This window comes from Gracilinanus agilis, chromosome 4, assembly GCF_016433145.1.
Source record: "Gracilinanus agilis isolate LMUSP501 chromosome 4, AgileGrace, whole genome shotgun sequence".
Lineage (NCBI taxonomy): Eukaryota > Metazoa > Chordata > Mammalia > Didelphimorphia > Didelphidae > Gracilinanus > Gracilinanus agilis.
The window spans coordinates 91,649,997-91,668,494 of NC_058133.1; the positions used below are offsets into that span (position 1 = coordinate 91,649,997).

Sequence of the window (18,498 nt, forward strand, 5' to 3'; positions counted from 1 at the left end):
TCTCAAAATGTAGGGCTTAGTATTTTAAATACATTCAAATTTGTCTCATAAAAAGGATAACAGGCCTTTCATAGCAATTCATGTTAAAGAAATTTGAACAGATGATACCCCATAATAATACTCAATTACCATACAAGTCACCTAGAATGCATCTTAAGAATTTTACTGGAAAATGTGGCTTGGACACCTCTTTATTGTGCGATAATGACTATTTCAATAAGAGAAAAAGAAAAGAATGCATAATAAAAGTACAATTACTGATCATAGGCAGATGTCATGAGCTCTATAGACATGGGCAGCTAAGTTAGATTCCTCTGAGAAAACAAAAAAGTTTAATAAAATATACCGAAGAGCTATACACTAGATTTGTAGCTATAAAAAACTTCTCTCAAGTTGTTTTACATAAGAATAAACCATTACCTATCAGCAAATAAACCTTTTGGGCTATGTGCCCAATTAACCTTTCTTCTGAGTTCATGGTAATACAGGTAAAACCCTGAGACTAGAAACTAGACCCTAGAACACTTAACCCATTCAGTTATGTAATTAAGTGTTCATTTCAACACATTGAAAAATGTTTAGATTTAGTCAAGTTTAATTCCTTTAGAAACCTGTTTCTATAGTTTCATATTTTAGCTATAGCTAATGATATGATATGAAGAGGGAAGAAATTAAAATTGCAATTTTCTTTATGAACAATTCTTTTCCATATAAAACAGCAGAACTACTGAAGGAAATTTAACCATAAATTTTTATTTTTGAACACGTTATCAGAAATATGGTGTTTTCCCCCAGTATGTAAATATGTGATAGAGTAGAAAAAACTAGGCAAACTGATTTCCTGATGTAAGTCCCCCAATGTAGGGTTTAAATACTACTACTAACATTTAGTTGTTACCATAAGAAAATAATTATATTTCACATGGATAATAGTTTTACTTTACTCTTTCTCTACTCTCACAGCTTTGTAAGAAATCACTTTATGTAAACCTCAGTTCATCATTTCCATCTTATTGCTTTTCTACTTTGTTAAAATTTTGTTTTGGTAATACTTTCCTCTCCTAATACTTTTTCACTTCTTGCCTTCAACTCATATTTTAAGTAAAAACAAAATTGGTTAATAATAAATGAGACAAATTATTTTTTGAAAGAATACTGTATCTCCTAAGCTTCACCTCTTACAACATGAGAATCTGAGAATTAATATTGTCAATAAATGAAGCTTTGTATTAGGCAAAAAACAAACAAACAAACAAAAACAACCCAACACTGGCCTGGGAGGCAAGAGAACTGCATAACAATCTCAAATAGCTGGATGACCTTAAGCAAATCATGTGTAAGTTTCCCTGAATACCCTGTAGTGAGTAAATAGTAGTAGAGGGAGAAGGAGGAATGATGGGGTGAGTTGGTTAACTGCCAGGACACAAATAACACAAGGGAATCACACCCTCTCCCATAAATAAAGGACAGAACTTGGGAATGAGTGGTGACAGGGTTGAGAATGGCAGTTAAGTCCAACTGTCCCTCCAACTCTAGCCAGGGATTAAATTACACAACAGCGGTCCTTATTAGTTGTGGAGAAGGAAATAAACAGGAAGTTATATAAACTAATACAGTTAAGGGAAGGAAGGTGGGAGAGACTAAACTAATAAAGAGGACACAGCCAACTGTCAGTTAGAATGGCTGGCTATAGCACAGACAGACAGTCTGGCTAGAACAGGAGTGGCTGCTAAGGACTTTGGAGACAAGGGGATTTCTCACGCCACAGAAAATACTGCTCCAAGCTGAATCCTTGATGTCACAGGTGCTGGAACAAACCCTTGGTCAGCTAGTAAATCCACAAAGGTTAAAGGCACTCTGTAATTGGTCGACCCAATTACAGTGACTTTTCCTTTCCTCAATCTAGGCACTTGACGTTTACACCCAAGGTCTCCAAAGTTTCAGGATACAGACATTTAACAGGATCCCAGCTGCCAAGCTCCTTACTTCAGCTCTTGACAGTTCACCACTCAACCACCTTCTCCAGCTCCTGCTGCATTCTACACAGAATGTCCATGTCATTCGGCCAAGATCTTGCCTCCTGCTATCTGTGTATTGCTACATATCTTTTTACCTAACTTTATATCCTACCTTAGAAATTTGCCTATAACAACCTTCAATAAAGGACACTGACAAGACTTACGGAGTTTCAGCTCTAAAATTCTGGTAGAATGAATTTAAAAGATTTCATAACTGTAATGTATCAATGTTTATAGGACACCCCCCCTCCCCCCGACAAAACAAAATACACTTTGTGTACAGGAATCAAAAGCATCAGAGAATAACATCCATGAAGAACAGAGGTTCCTGACCTTTTTTGTTTCATGGAGCCTGTTGGTAATCTAGAGAAACCTATGGATCCTTCTCAGAACGTTTTTTAAAAATTCATAACTGAAGGAAATGCTAAATTTTTTTAGGTTAATCAAAATAAAGTTGTCATTTTTTCCCATCCAAATACACAGATCTCCTCTCCCTCCCTCCGAAAATCTATAGAGATCTATAAACCCTAGGTTTATTCTTTTTTATTTATTAATCAGACTCATTAATCTGTAAAGCAGAGTTGAGATGAAATGCAAAGTCCAGCAATAACTGTTGCCACCCTAGGCCCAGTTGATACAGGTAGATTATGTGAAATTAACAGATGTTCTAAGAGTTCCTTATGGATTTTTTAAAATTGCATGAATATTATAAAATCTAAGAACAGGTTAGTTTTTTGAAGAAATTTAGGATTTGTAGAATGAAAAATGCCTAGTGTTACTGCTTTTAAACCAATGGCAGAATAAAATCCTTCATATTTGGTAATAACAGCAAAAGCTGTTTGATGTTTGAAAGTTTTTCCTGAATATCTAAGAGTTCTTAATGCCCTGATCTTCGATAGAAAAGTGCTTTCTCATATCCCTCTCCAAGTTATCATATTTCTCCAATAAAACATAAGGTCCTTGAAGGCAGGGCCTATCTGTTTCATTTTTGTCCTTGTATTCCCAACATCTGTTACAGTGCTGCATATGATAAAGAGTCCTTAATAAATGTTTATTGGACTGCACTATATAAATTTCAGAGTTTTAGGGGTTTTCTGTGCAATGCAGATAAATTTGAAGAGAGAAAAATCTTGATTACTCTAAGCTGCCACTTTCTAAATGGAGTGTTAATCAGGGATATAGAAGTAACATTCTTTGACCACGGAAGCCTGATTCTTTTTTGTAAAGCTGTTTTCTTCTTCTGGGTTCATAACCATGTACAGCCAATTCTTCTCTAGATGTCATGTAACCTAAAATTGTAACCCTACTTTGCACAAAGTTAACACTGAACAAACTAGTACTATGGTGTAGAATAATTGATAAAATAGGAAGTGATAAGATATACTCTTCCTTATTTATGTTGTAAACTGATTTCTTCTTGCATTTCAAATATGGATGGAGGGAGTGTTTTAAGCTAAAATATTAATCAACTCTGGGTTACTAGACTAAGTTTGGAATATATATCATTCTTATGCATACAGTGATAAAAATTTTAATTGAAATTCCTATCCAAAGCAAATCTTTACAACATGCCTGACAGATTGTAATGAAGCATCTACCTAAACATTTTTTATCATGAGAAACCAACTACCCCCTCCTAACAAAATAGCCCATTCTATTTTGGGACAGTTCTAATCAATAAAATGTTATTTACACCTTATACTGAAAGCAATAGCCCTCTGATGTCTACAAATTGGTTGTAGTACTACCATCAGGAGTAATAGACAATAGAGAAGGATTATGTATTGATTGATTCTCATTTATTTTCCTCACATTACACAAAAGTTGGATAGCCAATGATCAGGTCTGGCATCCAAATCCTGGCTGGGAAGTATTAACAGAAAATAGGGTATCTCATTGAATCTGTAAGACTGCAAATCCCCAATCCTTAACTTTCAGTTTTCACATAAGAGTTTTAACAATATTTTAATGTTTTATAAGAAAAGTTGTATTCCATTACTATGTGGTTTCTCAGATTAAATTATAAAATTAAGGCTACAAAGTATCAGCCTCCATGTTGCAAAAAAAAAAAAATTAGCTTCACCTGAAAGTGTTATTGGAAAAGGAATATTTAGTAGGTTTCACAGGTCTTTATTGTTCATTTTATAGACTATTCTTTGATTAAGATTTTGTATTTTCAAAGAATTATTTAAATGTTTTATAAGCAAAATGACTAAAAAGCAGACATTTGCCAGCACAGCCAAAGGAGCCTACATTACAGTTAGAAATTCTTTGATCTAAACTTCTTAAAATAACACTGATGAACTAATGGAAGCAGCTTGCCTTCTTTGTGAAGCCTATGAGTATCAGTTGCTCCTCCAATAAAAGTCCCATTGACAAAAATTCTTGGAACCTGTTAAAAGTATAAAGATAGGTTAGTTATATCTTTTTATAATAACATATACATAATTCTGCCTAACTTATATGCTAAAAATATAAAAACATCACATGTAATATTTTACATAAATACAATTCTTACATCAAAAGAAAAGCACATTATAAAAGGCCTTCCATATTTATAAAAACAAATGCAAACAACCACATATTTCTCTACACATAGGATCATAAACTTTAAAATGGAAGGGCCCTTAGAAATTATCTAGTCTTGGGGACAGCTGGGTACCTGAGTGGATTGAGAGTCACGTTCAGAGACAGGAGGTTCTGGATTCAAATCTTAACTTGGACACTTCCTAGCTGTGTGACCCTGGGAAATTCACTTACCTCCCATTGCCTAGCCCTTACTGTTGTTCTCCCTTAGAACCAATAAACAGTAGTGACTCTAAGGTGGCAGGTAAGGGTTTAAAAAAAAAAAAAAAGAAAAATGCCATCCGCCTTGGTGTCAGGAAGATCTATGTTCAAATCCTATCTTGAGATACTAGATTGGGGGGGGGGGGGGAGGGCAGCTGAGTGGCTCAGTGGATTGAGAGCCAGGCTCAGAAATGGGAGGTCTTCAAGTTCAAATCTGGCCTCAGACACTTCCTAGCTGTGTGACCCTGGGCAAGTCACTTAACCTCCATCGCCTAGTCCTTGCCACTCTTCTGCCTTGGAACCAATACACAGTATTGATTCCAAGACAAAAGGTAAGTGTTTAAAAAAAAAAAAAAGACACTAGATCAAGGATCCCCAATAAATCACTTAACCTTTGTCTGCTTCAGGTCTCTATAAAAATGGAGACAATAGCACCTACCTCTCATTGTGGGTTAAATGAAATAATTTAAGTTCTTTGCAAACGAAGGCTACCTAGTCTTGTTATTTAGCATGTAATCACGTTTTACAGTTTAAAAAGTACACAAATATGTTGTGCTTCATATATACACAGCAGAGCCTCCACAATTTGATCCAATCTATCCTTCTGTTTTTCTCTCAAAACTCTGCTCACACATATTATACTAAAATCAAACCAACTTTTTTGATGTTTCCATGCACTTAGCTACCCTTGTATCCACTCTCTCCTTCTGGAACGTCCCAACCTCCAACTCACCAACATATCCCTCAACTCTCCATAGCCTAATCTGATCTCTCTTCTTTTGATTCTCACAGCATTGAGTACCATTTTTTATGGCAATTATCTCTCCTATTTGGCACATATTGGTGTTTGAATACATGTTTCTCTTTCCTAATATACTAAAAGTTCACTAAGAGCTTTTATACATAAGATACAATATAAGAGTATCTTATTCATCTTTATATCCTTTTTAGCAATTTAGCATGACTCAGAAACCAAATCTTCAAAAGCATTTGAATGAATTGACACCATTTTCCTCAGTTATATGGAAAATCTCTAAGTTTCTGAGGCCAAAACAATTAGAAGACTGGCTAAACTATCCATTACTGTAAATTATATAAACTCAATTGTGTAAGTTAAATGGGAAAAAATGAAAACAAAAAATGTAGAAAAATGGAATAGCTTTATAACAAAACTGTCCAAGAACAGCAAAGGAATCAATTACATAGAGTCTAATATTCATGTGAATACTTATTGAGGAAAAACTGTGAGATTTTAAAAGGTCACACAAAGATCTTCTTGCTAAAGAAAGAACTTCTGATGTATCTATCCCCTTTACCCTCTCACCAAAGAAAGGGGGACAAGAGAAAAATCTACATATTGAATTAACTGGGTGGTTTCCCAATCTTGCCCTCTAATTATAGTACGTGAAATGTTGGCTCAGGAAAGTCCCACTTACTTGACTTGAGGACCTATTCTGTATAATCACAGATTCAACTCAATGCATTTTGGAGACTTGCCATAGGTCAGGCACTATGTTAGGTGCTGAAAGAGATTCAAAGATAACTCTGGCATAGGATTATAATGAAGGCAAGGAAGATGAGCTGTAGTAAAAGTATAATACAAAGTAGGGTGTACTAAGAGAAGCACAAATGAAATACTATCAAAATTCATGCTTTTAAGAATACAAAATCTGAAGAATTTACTCACAGTTCTTTCACCAGTCATTTTTAGAAGAGCATCCTGAAACTGGCTTCCATATTTATGCATGTCCAATTCCACGGCAGTATATTTTATATCCATGTCATGGAAAAGCTTTTTTGCCATTGTGCAATAAGAACAGGATGTTTTTGAGAAGATCACTACACAATTATGTGAAATTGTTTCCTATAATGAAACATAATGAAAAGTATTAATTTATTCTACTTAGAGAATTTTTGTGGTGAAAATGATTCTCAAGATGAAGTCTAGGTATTTCAATTACACTAATAATTCAAAGAAGTAGAAACTAAAACTAAAACATCCTCAAGTTCTACTTTATACCTATCAAAAGGGAAAAAAATAATTTACAATAACAAAAAGTGCTTGAGGGTGAGAGACAAGGTACTTTGATTAATGAAGGAGTACAAACTTTCTTTTTCTGAGAGAAAAATTAGTTAATAAGTAGTAAAAGTTACAAAAATAAACATACTATTTAACTCAACAATACCAATGTCAAGAATCTACTCTAAAAATGTTATGAAAATAAACAAAATTTATCTGTTTGAGAAGCATTTATATTAAGTACCTACTATATATGCCAGTCACTTTGCTACATGCTGGGGATACAGAAATAGTGTCTTGTGAAAGGAACAACAAGAAGGCAAGAGTCACTGGATCACAGAGTATGTAGATGGAAGTAAAAGTTTAAGAAGATTGGAAAAGTAGGAAGTAATCAGATTAGAAAGGGCATTAAAAGAAAACTGAAGCATTAGGGAGGTAGTGGAGTTTGATGTAAAGTGGAGTGACATGAGCCAACCTGCCTTTTGGAAAATCACTTCAGCAGCTGAGTAGCAATTTTAATGGTAAAAACTGTAAGTAATGTAAATGTCCATTTCTAGAAGCAACCCAATTTCACCTTCTGCATGAAACCTTCCCATACACATCCTAATTCCAATGCCTTCCTTCTATTATTTCCCATTTACCCTGTATATAGCTTGCTTTGTACATATTTGCTTAGATGTAGGCTTCCTCATTATACTGTAAGTTCCTTGAGGGCAAGATCTATATTATTACCTCTTTTCATATTCTCAATGCACTCAGTGCCTTGGCACATAGTATGCACTTAATAAACATCTACTGATTGACTGATAGTTAAGACAGCACTTGGCAACTGACTGGATATGTGAAAAGGGTAGAGTGAGAAACCATGTATGCCTCAAAGGTTGTAAATATTGGTAATTGGAAGAACAGTAATGCCCTGAATAGAAATAGGGATGCAATGCAACTAAGACCTATGAGAAGCCAGGATACAGAGAAATCTGAAAGAATCTCACAAAATAAAGCAAATCTAAAAAACCAGAACCAGAAGGACTATATATAATATTAATTCTCAAAATATAGGAGAAATAAATAACAAATGTAAGAAGAATCATGATAAAGAGTCGGGGGGGGGGGTACCTAAAAAGTTACATTTTATATATTAAAATAGCCAACATTAGTTAGTACCATTCTATTACTGTTTAACATTACTTATAAGAAGTCATTTTTTTCTTTTAAACATGGGAGCAGCTTATAAATTCAATATGAATCAATACTGTGATACAATAGCCAAAAAGTGAAAAAAGATCTTATGTTTCATTAGCAGATGCAAAGTAGCTACAAGAAGTTAGAAAATAATGCCCATTATAATCTGTTGTATTTAGCCCAAATATGGCCTACTGTGTTCAGATTTGGTGCCAGTTTTGAAAGGAGATTTAACACTATAAACATGTAGAACCATGATTAAACAATCAACGAGCATTTATTGAGTACCTATCAAGCACTGTCCAAGACACTGGATACACAATGACAAAAATGAAACCACCTTGGGGGCAAGCTAAGAATATGTTTACTTAAGTATGTATGTATGTGTATATATTTAAGTCTGTACAAAATATACTAAAGGTAATTCTGGAAGGGAAAGCACTAGTAAGAGAAAGGCTTCATGAAAAAAAAGTAGCACTTTATTGGAAACTGAATGTATGTCCATCAACTGGGAAATGGTAAAACAAGGTACAGCATATGATTGTGATGAAATACTATTGTGCTCTAAGAAATGACAAGAAAGATGGTTTCAGAAAAATTTGGGAAGATTTATATGAATTGATAAAAAGTGAATTGAGCAAAAGTAGAAGAAAAATGTAAAGTGTAATAGCAATATTGTACATGATCAACTGTAAATGATTTTGCTATTCTCAGCAATACAAAGATTCAAGGCAAATTTTTTATTATTAAATGTTTTATTTTAATAAAAAATTTCTGCATAAATTTTCCAAAGTCATATGATCCATATTCTCTCCCTCCCCTCTTACCTTCCCCCCTCCAAGAGTTGACAAGCACTTCAATCTGGATTATACATGCATATCACGCAAAACATATTTCTATATTATTCATTTTTGTAATCAAATAGTATTATAGAACCCAAAACCCAATATACTCAAATAAACAAGTGATAAGTTATGTTTTCATCTGCATTTCTCCTCCCACAGTTCTTTCTCTAGAGGTGGATAATATTCTTTTTCATAAATCCTCAAAATCTATCCTGATCCAAGGCAAATTTGAAGGACTTATGCTGAAAAATGCTATCCACCTCTGCAGAAAGAACTGATGGAGTGTGAAGATCAAAGCATACTATTTTTTACTTTTTTGTTTGTTTTCTGGAGAGTTTTGTCTATTTTGTTTTATAACATGACTAATATGGAAATGTTTTGCATAACTGCACATATATAGCCTATATCAAATTGCTTGTATTCCCAGTGAAGGGGAAGGGAAAAAAGAGAAAATTTGGAACTCAAAATTTTTTTTAAACATTTTAAATTTTGTTTTTAACATGTAATTGGAAAAAATGCTAAAACTGTAATTGGGAAATATTTTAAAACAATTAAAAAAAATTTAAAGGAGGCACTATAGCTTTGAAAGGAAAGAAGGAATTATGTGATTCTGAGCTAAGGGCCTGAGAGATTCCAAAGTACAAAAAAGCAACAATAAGAAAAAGGCAATGAGAAGGCACAGTGCCAGTCTGGCTACACCAGATCTGTCCAATAAGAAGGAAAATGTTTAATAAAACAATGGTAGATTTCAGCAAGATTAGGCAGGTCTCTAAAAGCCTGGGGAATTTTATTTAAATCCTAACAGCAATAAAAAGTCACTGGAGATTCCTGAGCAGGAGACTAATATAGTCAGGCTTGGGCATTAGAAAAATTCCTTTGGTAGCTGTGTGGTGGATGGACATGAAGCAGAGTCCAAATGAGGCCATAGTAATTATCAAAGGCAAGAGATAAATATAGGCCTGACCTAGGGTGGTGCACATGAAAAAGAAGAGAAGAGAGCAACAGAAGAGCTGTTGGGAAGGTGGGAACAGCAAGATTTGACAACTGGTTGAGTATATGGAATCAGAGAGAAGGAGGAATGGACAATAAAGCCGAGGTTGTAAAAGTGAGTGGAGGGGATGAGGAGATGAGAGAAGAGCTGATCTATTATATCCATGTTGCCTTTGAGATGGTTTTAGGGCATCTGGCTTTGCAATATCCAACAAAGCAGTTGGAAATATGAGTGGAGTTCAAGAAAGACAAGAGGGCTGCTATGTGAGTCATACGCCAAGAAATCTTAATTAAACCAATGTAAACTAACCAGAGCAACAGGTGTGAGGGTGTAGAAAGAAGAAGAGAGTCAGAAATGCATAGGATTACACCAAAAATTAGGGGATGTGATGTGGATGAATGAGCAAAGGAAACAGGTAAGCAAAAGAGAAACTTCATAAAAACTCAGGAAAAATATCCAGGAAAGAGTGGCCAACAGTGTCAAATGTTGCCAAAAGTTCAAGAAATCTGAGAAAATGTTATCAAACTTAGCAATTAAAAGATTATTGTTGGGGGCAGCTGGGTAGCTCAGTGTATTGAGAACCAGGCCTAGAGACAGGAGGTCCTAGGTTCAAATCTGACCTCAGACACTTCCCAGCTGTGTGACCCTGGGCAAGTCACTTGACCCCCATTGCCTACCCTTACCACTCTTCCACCAAGGAGCCAATACACAGTATTGACTCCAAGATGGAAGGTAAGGGTTTAAATTAAAAAAAAAAAAAAGATTATTGTTCATGATCACAGAATGGTAAGGATACCAGAGACTTTGCCATAAGATAAAGCTAAAGGAATTGGTCATTTTTTATTTGAAGAAAAGCATACTTGGAATGCTGGATATTAATTTAATCTTACACTTGGCAGAAACAATGTATTGACAACTGTGTTCAAATATTTGAAGGACTATCTTGTATCAAAGTAATAATAACATTTACATATTGCTTTAAGGGTTGTAAAGTGCTTTACATATTCTCTCATTTGCACTTCACCACCATCTCATGAGATACATGCTATACTATTATCCCTATTTTTAGAGATAAGAAAACTGAGGCTGGGAAGGTTAAATGACTTGCCCAAGGTCACAGAGCTGTTAAGTGCCTATGGCAGGAACTGAACTCAAGGTTTCCTGACTCCAAGTATAGCTTTTTACCCACGAATAAATGTGTTTTACTTGTTCTCGCAGTATAGAATTTTAAGAAATGGGTAGAAATTACAAAAGGGCAGATTTTGATTTATTTAAGGAAAAACTCCCTAATAAATTAGAGCTTCACTAGTGGTAAATGAGTTTGTATGACTACGTGTCAGGTACAGGGTAAACTTTTTGATTTCTAAGGTTCTTTATAAGTTTCATGGCTTATGATTCAATTTCTTTATGTTAAACTTGAAGTCCTTGATACAGGCATTAACATTAACAACTCTTTTAAGATGATTATATTGCAGAATATGTCACTTATACTACATTAATGGAATGAAGAAAAAAGTGGAAGGCAGATTTTACAAAGCTAACTGGGTAACAATTGAAAAAAGATAAGAAAAAAGGAAGGAGATTAAAAAGGATATGTGTGAGAGAAAATAGAGGAAAGAAAGGAAGACAGGAGAGGAAAGAGGCAAAAAACAGTATATACACAATCTAAGACAGAAGAAAGGAGACTGTAGTGAAGAGGCATCAGCTTAATTAAGCTTTCCACATTCATACTAGGACAAAGCCAATGGCAGTTTTGTTGCTGTCCAGAGTGACATCAAGGTGGGTCACTGTAAAGAGGCAACATTTATCTAGATATCTGAATGTACAGGACATTAGTAAACTAAATTTTTACTTACTTGAGGCCTCAATAGTTCTAAGGACTTCATCTTCTTCAAAAATGTTTTAATGTAACTGATTTTAAAATATTTACTAAATTGCCAAATACTAAAAGGCTAAACCTACCAATGACATAAAGGGAAATGCTTAGTAAAACCATTAAATTAATTAAGATTATAGAATTCCTTTTTTGTAATAAAAAAAAAAATAGATGTTGAACTATTCTCACCTGGATCTGATTTATAGGAGCAATTTCCGATTTATCCATGGAAGAGGATGTTCTGTTCCCCATCCTTGAATCAAGAAAACACATATTCATATTAACTTGAGTAAACTTGCTATCATCCTAAAATTTACTTTTCTTATTATGTAAGCAGTTTAGCAGTTTAATATTGAATTTTCAGAGGAGGAGTTTTATATGCATCTTTTTTATCTTTTGCAGAAGTTTTAAAACACTATAGGAAATTGCCATGAGTCTACAAGGTAGAGTATACACAGAACTAGAATGAAAGGTGGATGTTCTAATTCCTAATCCTACACTGGATGCCTGTCTCGATGTGATCATTTCAACAAAGAAACTAAAAAACCATCTCACTCGTTCTATTAGAAAAAAGGATCCCATATTGAAACATCACGAATTTCATCTTGAGAATTATAGATTCTAAGAGTTGGGATTCTTCTTCCCTGACAGTCCATAAAGACACTATTTTAAAATCTCTTTTGAATCTGAGTTCCCTCTCAGGAACCAATGATAATTTATTCCATTGTTGGACAGCTCCAATTGTTTTTAGAGTTGAATTGACTTCTCCCTGTCTTCAATTTCCATCAATATTGGCCTAGTGATGTGTAGTAGGCAAAGCCCAAGGACCTCCATGGAGCAAAGCTCTGGGAAACACAGATCTTCAATAAAACCAAAGCCATAGCTCAGCTGAAGCTCACTACTCACTTGAGGCCCCAAACCCCTCCTTTTCTACTCCTCCTGTCATAACTGAATATACATACAAAAACTACTGATGCAAGCATTTTCTGGGAATCTGGGCTAGAATGTTACACATTGACATATTGATTTATTGGCCTATAGAAAACTCTGCCTAGATTCGATGAGGTAAACCAAATCCTTTGTCCCAAACTTGTTAATCATTTACCTTCACTGTATATGTGGAAACTTCTGCAAAATCCCCAGCTTGCTTTCCCCCCTTATAAAAGTAGATGTAACTTCCAATAAAATGCTTTTGGTTTCTATCAACACCTCTAGCCCTCCTGACCCCAAAGGTGTCTGTGTCATTTTCCTTGCCGCCTTTTGGGACCCTAATTGGTTCTGTCAAGTTGGCCTATGGTAGACTTTAACAGTGATGACCTTTAGTACAATATGACAAGACTATTTTCCTAAGTGAGAGGCCTTTAAACATTTGAAATTGTGTAAAATGTCTCTCCTTTCCAAAGGATATAAAAATTCCAGATTTTTCTCAACTACTTTTTATGTTACTTTGTAAACCTGAGCTCACCATCCTGTTGTCCTACTCTAGAAAGCACTCACTTATAAAAAAAGAATGGCATCCACATTGTAGCAATATTCCAGTTGCAGTCTAACCAGTTCTGAATAGTAACGATTATGACTTTCCCATAATCTAAATACTAAAGTTCTTTTAATATTTCTTTCTTTTAGTAACTATATTATTATACTCCTAATTCATATTATGCATTAGGTCAACTAAAACATGAGATCCTTTTTAAGTAATGTCAAGTCACTGTCTTTCCTTCCTGTACTTGTGCCACTGATTTTTGGACATAAACCAGGACTTTAATTTTCATCTCTTAAATTTTATCTCTGAAAAATATTCTTAATTAATTAAAAGATTCATCTCCATAAAATTCTCTTATGGTATGGAAATAAGCATAGGTTTTTGAAGACTATAACTTCAAGATAATTCAGAGGAAAAAAGACCACCATGCAGAGGATTATTACAAGGAGGTTGGTTATCGGGTGAATTTTTTTTTTGTCCAAAACAACACATGAAACCCATTTTATCTTGTTGGTTAAAATTATAATAAAAAAAATTATATGTCGTTGGTTATAATAGCTATCCCTCTTTCCAGCTTTGTGTCAACTGAAAATTTTATAAGCATACTTATGCCTTCATGTACAATTACTGATGAAAATGTTGAATAAATAGGACCAATAGCCTCACAGCATTCCAATAAATTAGTCTTTAATTTGACTTCAAAACTTCAAAGATCTATGATTCCATCCATGTAGTTATTCCCTTTAGTAGATATATTATAATCCATAGATTCCTTAGTAAAAGTTTGATGAGTTGCCTGGGTCAAAAATAAATAACAAAACCATCACCTAGCAGTCACCTTTACTGGTGACAAGATTTCGCAAATATGGCTAAACCAGTTCTCAGATGACAAACATTCACCAAACCCATCTGAAAAGCTTTTCTACTATAGCAAGACTTGCCAGAGCCTATGATCTCTATTGGCATAGACTTCCTCCACCTACAATCACAGGCAAGTCATCTGAGGTACTCCAACTTTAGTGAAGGGCTATGGCAGACTTTTTTTTTTCTTTTAAAGTGAGAATTTTGCCAAGAATATGGTCTACAGTTTACAGTTTCCACTTTCTTTTCTTTTTTGAAAATTAGGAAATCTTCCCCTTCTCTAATCACCTACTTTCTAAAATCTTTCAAGGTTCTAGGTCCAAGGCATGGGCAATCAATTTCAGTGAGAGAAGAGATTGTTACCTGATTATCTAATCCCTTAGTTTAAACTTCCAGTCCCTGCTAACCCTGTTTTTTTTATTCTTCTGCTTCTAAAAATATTTTCTAAAAATCATACTTAACCTGGGAGAGAAAATAAAATCAAGTAAAGGCTACCATAGCATGATTCCTCACAATTACCCAAAATCATCAGCCTATAATCCTTTACTTATCATTACCATCAGGGTATTTCTCCCAACCCCCTATTTCATAATCTCTTTAATCTTTCATGGCTTTAAAAAAAATAGTTGCTTATCTAGTATAAATTTAAAGCAAAAGGAGTTAGATGTTCTCAAGTGCTCCTGTTCTTCCACAGCAAAGTAACTGAGTAAACAGAATGTTGGACTTTGAAGTCATGAAGGAAGGAACTTAAATTCTGCCTCAGATATTTACTAGAAGTATAACTTTGGGCAAGACACTTTCCTCATCTGTAAAATGGAGATAGTAATAGCACCTAATTCACAGGGTTGCGGTAAGGATCAAATAACAGGTACAAAGCATTTTGCAAACCTCCTATAAATGTTAGCTATTATTTTAATGAAATCTTAAATGAAATTATATATTATATAATTAAATGAAATCTATAACTGCTAGGTACTTTTTTTCCACTAATAGTTTAGATTAATAAATTGTCTATTTCTACTCTACACTGTCAATACTCAAACTATCTGTATAATAATCTGGCTTAGAATTCTATTAAGAATTGATGTTAACAAAAGAAAAACATTTCCTTGATAACATTGTTGGGTGAGTATATGATTGGGGATGAAGACTCTAAATGATTACTCTAATTAATAATATAGAAACAGGTGTCGACATGGAATCTAGAAACCCCAAACTTGTAGCCTAGTAAGAAGTGATGAACCCCAAGTTTTAGGACTAGCTTGTAAGTTGGAGACCCCAAAGCTTGTCCTGGTTCCTGTTCCCATGAGAATCCACCACAAAGGGAACCAGGCTAGTAGTTTCAGATAATATGTGCCAGACACTAGGCAAAACACTGAGGATAAAAAAGTGGCAAAAATCCTCAAGAAGCTTACAATCTTAACCAGACAGTATTCTCTAAATATAACAATGCAACTGAGTAGATAATAACCTATTTTCTACTTTAGAGCTGATTTTTCATATGCCATCTCAGAGTATTTTACTTCTGCAATCAATTTCATTCATTTTATGTTTTCTTATTAGCTCCAATTTTAAAGATGACAATTTTAGCTCCTTAAAGCCCAAGAGTACTTATCTTCTCACCTCCATGCACTATCAATACTCATAAACCATTTGTATAATAATCTGGTCTTAGAATTCTATTAAGGATGGATGTTAAGTTTACTGATAGTTATTTTCTGACTTTTAGAAAAAAATCAAACATTTTTCTCTAATTTCCTGAGGCCTATTTTTTTACTGTTAAAAAGTATATTCCAAATATCTCATCTTCAAACATTCTTCAGGACCAGAAGTTATTATTACAAGTCAACTGAACCTGGACAACTGATCTCTTTTAAAGGTGCTCCATTACTATCTTTCCTTTATTTTCCCTGGCAATTTCCTTTACATTGTTCATTCTAACACTTACAATTTAAACACCAGAATCTTTGCCCAATGGAAATATAACAGGACCAAAGTGTTTGTCTTATGTCAATAACATTACACTATCTCCCGCAAGCAGTAGGCATTCTCTTTCTTGTTCTACTCCCCAAATATAACTAAAAAGAGATATTTTATAAGAGCCTAAATTTCACCCCCCACCAAGAGAGGGCCCATTTTGGCCCCTTTTCTTTACCAAAGCCTTGATGAATGCAACCCTCTCTCAAACCCTTCTGAATGTCCCTTTATCACTGTCCAGGAATTCTGGGCTGCTCCATTTCTTTAAAAACAAAAAACCACTTCCAAATTTCCCTAGGATATCATTTATGAAATTCAACTCCATATGACCCATCTCTAGAGAACTCCTTTACTCCAGTTGCTCAAAGCCTATGCGGCAGGACTATCTGCCACATATAAATCGTATAATTCCTATTTCCTCCTCCCACACTGATCAATTAAAATAACATATATAACGCTTCAATAAAGAGCACTTTAACATTACAAAGCTCTTTCCAAAAATTATCTCATTTTATCCCCCAAACCACCCTAGGAAGGTAGATGATTTTCTCCTTCATTTCACAGAGAAGGAAAATAAAGCAGATTAAGTAACTTTTTCCCAGGGTCACACAACTAGCATCTGGCCAAATCTGAACTCGGGTCTTCCTGACTTCAGAATGGTTTTACAAACTCTAAAGTGATACATAAATGTTAATTAGCGTTGTGCTAGCTAGCTATTACTTTTAAAGGGTGATGGGGAGGAGAGGGGTATCTAAACTATGAGAAAATATATTTTCTTCCTCCCATCCCTTCCCCCTCCCAGTCTTAGGTCAGAGAAAGAAAAATGAAGGGTGGGAAGGGGTTGGGAACTTCTTCCCCTACTTGTCTTGGGAGTTCTTAGTCGCCCAGATGCCCATTGAACAGATCTTGAGGGTGGTGGTGCCCCCTAAACCCCACCCCCACAGTTTCTGGCGTCCAGAGGTAGGGGTGGGTTGGAGGAGGCTGGGGGAGAAAGGGTACCCCCGCCACACTACGTCAGAACTTCTACGTAAACAAACCCACAATTATGTAGTCACCTCCCACCCTCCACGCCCCAATCCAGCTGGGGGGTGCACGCCGTTTACTCCCATTGTCCCGCCCCCCAGTTCCTTGGCACTGGGACTCTCCACTCAGATGCCCGCCCCGCTAACGTTATCTACCCTCGACTTCTGCGCTGGCATTTCGCCCAGAGGGGTGGGGCTATACGCCTTTATCCCCCTTCCCCAATCGCGGAGGCTACCACAACTCGACGTTGGGGCAGCCAACTCCCCAGCGCTGCACTCCCTGCCCTTCCCGACCCGACACCTCCCCTTCGCACCTCCGCACCATACCAGACCCGGATTGTAGCGTTCGAGCCCCAGCGGCTCTGGCGGAGGAGCCGAGCCCCCGAGATGGCCGCCGCGCAGCGTAAGGACATGGCCCGAGAGGGACAGGGCCCCTTCGGCGACGGTGGCGCGGCCTCCCCTCCCCGACCCTCCAGCGGCCCGTGGCCCTGGGAGTCCGTGGAATCACCAATCCGAAAAGAGCCCGCCGCCCCCTTTTCCTGATAGACCAAGCTTCCGAGGAAGCGGACGACGGGACGCCCCGCCCCCGGGTTCAGCTTGCCGCACTGAGACTGATCTCTCACCAGCGCCACCGTCCTAGGCGTCGGCGTCGCTATGGCTCCGCCCAGTCGTATCCCACGCTTCTCTACGCTCCCGCGGTAGACTGCACCCGCCTGACTAGCCAGGCGCTGAAACAGTGGGCGCCCTGGGGACTTGGCCTTCGCTGCTTTCTCAGATACGGTGAGCTGGGTCAGGGATCGGAGCGTAGTCACCCCCCTGGCTCGGCTTGCGTCTCGCTCCGTTGTAGGGGCGAGGTGAACCAAGCTCCTGGCAGATCGTGAGGCAGCCAGTGGAGTGGGGAGGGAAGGAAATACTCTCGGCCTGGACCACGTCCACGGATGATGAGCTTGGGACCCGAGGCTGCAACTAAACTACAGCCACTGTATGCAGCCCAGAGCCTGGGCTTAAGGCGGAGAAGAATAATTCTTTGAAAAAGCTAATTAAAAAAGTAAATGGTAATACCTTTTTTTCCCTTGTTCAATCTTTTGAATGGTGTCTTGACTCTTCGGGACCGATTTGGGGTTTTCTTGGCAAAGATACTAGAATGGTTTGCTATTTCCTTCTCCAGGTCATTTGACAGATGAGAAGACAGAGACAAACCAGTTAAGTGACTTTCCCAGGGTCACTTTGCTAGTGTCTGAGGCCAAATTCGAAATTGGGATGAGTCTTCCTGACTCTCATCCTGACACTTATCCACTGCCTCCACCAGCTGCCCCTCCCTTTCTGTAGCCCTTCCCCTCCCGTGTCACTAATTAGTTTGTCTAAGAAAGAAGAGAAAACAAAACCAAACATCACTACGTTGAAAATATGCAATATTCCACATTCATGGACTTCAC

At 36.5% G+C, this 18,498-nt stretch overlaps 1 protein-coding gene across 2 annotated transcripts; it reads right to left on the minus strand.

Moving 5' to 3' along the window:
• Window positions 1-3,795: 3,795 nt before the first annotated feature.
• GLRX2 (glutaredoxin 2) lies at window positions 3,796-18,016 on the minus strand. Of its 2 annotated transcripts, none has more exons than XM_044671588.1 (4): window positions 17,390-18,016; window positions 11,909-11,972; window positions 6,493-6,669; window positions 3,796-4,410 (listed from the first exon to the last, which is right to left on the minus strand). In XM_044671588.1, the coding sequence occupies exons 1-4, from the start codon at window positions 17,473-17,475 to the stop codon at window positions 4,279-4,281; spliced, it is 459 nt and encodes a 152-aa protein (XP_044527523.1). In that variant the 5' UTR covers window positions 17,476-18,016; the 3' UTR covers window positions 3,796-4,278. The 2 variants fall into 2 exon arrangements, with proteins under 2 accessions (XP_044527523.1, XP_044527524.1); XM_044671589.1 differs by having other exon boundaries at window positions 17,377-17,481.
• Window positions 18,017-18,498: the final 482 nt, after the last annotated feature.

Excerpts from the sequence above, each read along its gene's own strand:
- GLRX2 (XM_044671588.1), bottom strand. The coding sequence starts at position 17,475 with ATGTCCTTACGCTGCGCGGCGGCCATCTCGGGGGCTCGGCTCCTCCGC. Across the intron at positions 11,973-17,389 it reads AACGCTACAATCCGGGTCTG|GATGGGGAACAGAACATCCT; the intron begins GTATGGTGCGGA and ends TCTTGATTCAAG. Across the intron at positions 6,670-11,908 it reads CTCCTATAAATCAGATCCAG|GAAACAATTTCACATAATTG; the intron begins GTGAGAATAGTT and ends GTTTCATTATAG.